Genomic DNA, 2,906 nt, shown 5'->3' on the forward strand with positions numbered 1-2,906 from the left:
ATAAAGCACAAAAAAAAGATGTCATTCTTATCTTTATTGCTATTTTTTTTCTAAACAAATTCAGTAAGTTCCAAAGACAGGATCAGAACCCAGGTCTTTTCTCAGTCTTGGTCAGGTTTCTTTACAATATAGTTGTCTCCAACACCTAGTCATTTCAGAAGAGCAGGAAAAGTCCTCTTTCTCATCTGTGCTACAAGGACATGAGCCCATATTGTCTAACGCACAAAGCTGAAATCTTTCAGGTGTTTTACAGCTAGAGAGTACAGAGGTAGGTGGTTCATAGAGAGGATAGAGTCTTGGACCTGGAGTCAGGAAAACCTGAGTGTGAATCCTTCTTCAGACACCTATTAGTTATGGAGTTATGCTCACGTGACATTTTCTCTCAGTCTTAATTTCTACTTATGTTGAATATGAATATTGTTAGCACTCTCCTTCCAGGGTAACTGTGAGGTTCAAATGAGATAATTTGTACGAGAACTGTTGCAAATTTTGAAGATAGATATGTGTGTGTGTGTGAGAGAGAGAGAGAGAGAGAGAGAGAGAGAGAGAGAGAGAGAGAAGGAAGTATGGACAGATAAAAATAAAGATAGAGATGTTAGCTATTAATGTTATTATTATTGCTAACCAAGAGTTGTGGAGTAGTACTTATGATGTAAAATTAAAATTACGGGTCACTTTTGTAACAGTATGACAGAGGCTGAGGCTGACTTAAAGATAATGGAATCTCAGAAATGTGTGTACCTAGATAGGAGCAAAGTATTGGTAATCCTTAATAAAAGACAGGTTGAAGGTATGGGATCATAGCAGAAGTAGGCACTTAGAGTCTCCATATACAATATGGCCTCAAATTTATCTATTAAAAATCCTGAAAGTCATTGATGTAAATAGGTACCCTCCCTTGACATCGTATTATTCAGGAGTTTACTAGAGCACAGAGAGCTTAATTGCTAGGAGTCACTCAAGTAAAAGATGTCAGAGGTAGGACTGCATTAATCAATTATAAATGAGTCTTGTCTTAACTATGCCTATAGGGGAATTTTGAATGTGGTTACTATGGGTGCCATACCTAAGTAAAACTTTAAAATTCTTTAAAAATTTCTTTAAAACTCATTGAATGAAAAGCATAAAAGTCCTTTTTTAGCAATTAATATATTTGATTGGGATTTTTAAATAGACATCAGCATAGGCTGACCCTGTGCATGCTACAGCTTCTTGGAGCCACAGGTGAGAGTTGAATGCCAGGTGGATACCAAAGATGGCTGAGCAGCCCTGGAAAGAGCTTGGTAAGCCCTCGCATCAGAAATGCTAGTGCTCCTTGAACACCATATACTCTACATACATATAAGATACATCCAGGGTAAATGGGAAAGACTCTGGGGAGGGGTCAGGGTAAGGCTCGATTCAGAGAGATTTTAATTGAATTTTGAATTATTTAGTGAAAGATTGAAAAAGACAGGAAAAGGAAAGAAAAGGACTCTCTCTCAAGAGGAATCTGGAATCGCTGGATTTGGTGATTCAGTGAGAGCCCTCAGGAGGAACCACAGAGATTATCCTAGACCCTCAGCCCCCTATCCTCAGTATTCACAATAGGGATATGTTTGCCATAATTCATACCAGATAGTTAATCCTTCTAATGATTTTTCTCTGTTGTAGGTCAATGACACCACTCCCAAATGGCATCTATGGAGAACAGGACACAGGTGAATGCATTCATCCTTTTAGGATTAACCAATGCCCCAGAGCTTCAGAAGTCCGTCTTTATGCTGTTCACCATCATCTACCTCATCACCGTGGTGGAGAACCTGGGCATGGTAACCCTGATCTCTTGGGATTCCCACCTCCACACTCCTATGTATTTTTTCCTCAGTAACCTCTATCTGGTGGATTTTGGTTACTCTTCAGCCATTACACCCAAGGTGATAGCCGGATGTCTCACAGGGAATAACGTCATCTCTTATAATGGATGCGTTACCCAGATGCTCTTCTTCTTGGCCTTTGGCTCCACCGAAAATTGGCTCCTAGCAACCATGGCCTATGATTGCCATGCAACTGTGTCTAGGCCTCTTCACTATACCACAACCATGACAACAAGAGTGTGTGCTGGGCTGATCATTGCTTCCCATAGCTGTGGTTTTCTGAATGCTGCCATTCACACAGGAAACACCTTTAGCCTCTCCTTCTGTAACTCCAATGTGATCCATCATTTCTTCTGTGACATTCCCCCACTCTTGGATCTCTCTTGCTCTGATAGCTACACCATAGAATGGGTGCTCTTTATTGTAGGGGGATTCAATGCATTTTTTGCCATCCTGGTTATCTTCACCTCCTACTCACTTATTTTCCTCACCATCCTGAGGATCCGCTCTTTGGAAGGCCGGCAGAAAGCCTTCTCCACTTGTGCTTCCCACCTCACAGCAGTGTCCATATTCTATGGGTCAACAATCTTCACATACTTACAACCCAGCTCTAATCATTCCATGGACATGGACAAAATGGCATCAGTGTTCTACACCATGGTCATTCCCATGCTGAATCCTCTGATTTATAGCTTGAGGAACAAAGAAGTCAAGAGTGCTTTTAAGAAAGCTGCCTGGAGACAAAGACTTTCATAGGCTTATATTTTCAGTGGGTCAGGGAACACTATCTGAATCTTCTTTCTTAATGCTTTGTCCTCATCTACATTGGTTTCTTTTTGCCTTTAAGATCAGATAGAAACTCAATTATCTAGTCAACATTTAAAGGTCATCACAACCAGGCTCCAGATTAGTTCTGAGAATTTATTTTACATCATTACTCTTCTTGCTTCACTCCATGGCCCAGGAAACTGGTCTGCTTCATGCTCTCACATACAACCTTCCAGCTCATCAGACATTCCTCCATTTCTGAATAGGCTGGCCCCATGCCTG

At 40.8% G+C, this 2,906-nt stretch overlaps 1 protein-coding gene across 1 annotated transcript; it reads left to right on the forward strand.

The window, feature by feature from the left end:
• The first annotated feature begins 1,673 nt into the window (after window positions 1-1,673).
• LOC118852676 (olfactory receptor 5B12-like) lies at window positions 1,674-2,612 on the forward strand. The gene has a single exon (XM_036762338.1). It carries the CDS (start codon window positions 1,674-1,676, stop codon window positions 2,610-2,612), a length of 939 nt encoding a protein of 312 aa, XP_036618233.1.
• The last annotated feature ends 294 nt before the right edge of the window (window positions 2,613-2,906 follow it).

The sequence above is a fragment of the Trichosurus vulpecula genome, chromosome 6 (assembly GCF_011100635.1).
Source record: "Trichosurus vulpecula isolate mTriVul1 chromosome 6, mTriVul1.pri, whole genome shotgun sequence".
NCBI classification, from domain to species: Eukaryota; Metazoa; Chordata; class Mammalia; order Diprotodontia; family Phalangeridae; genus Trichosurus; species Trichosurus vulpecula.

Excerpts from the sequence above, each read along its gene's own strand:
- LOC118852676 (XM_036762338.1), top strand. The coding sequence starts at position 1,674 with ATGGCATCTATGGAGAACAGGACACAGGTGAATGCATTCATCCTTTTA.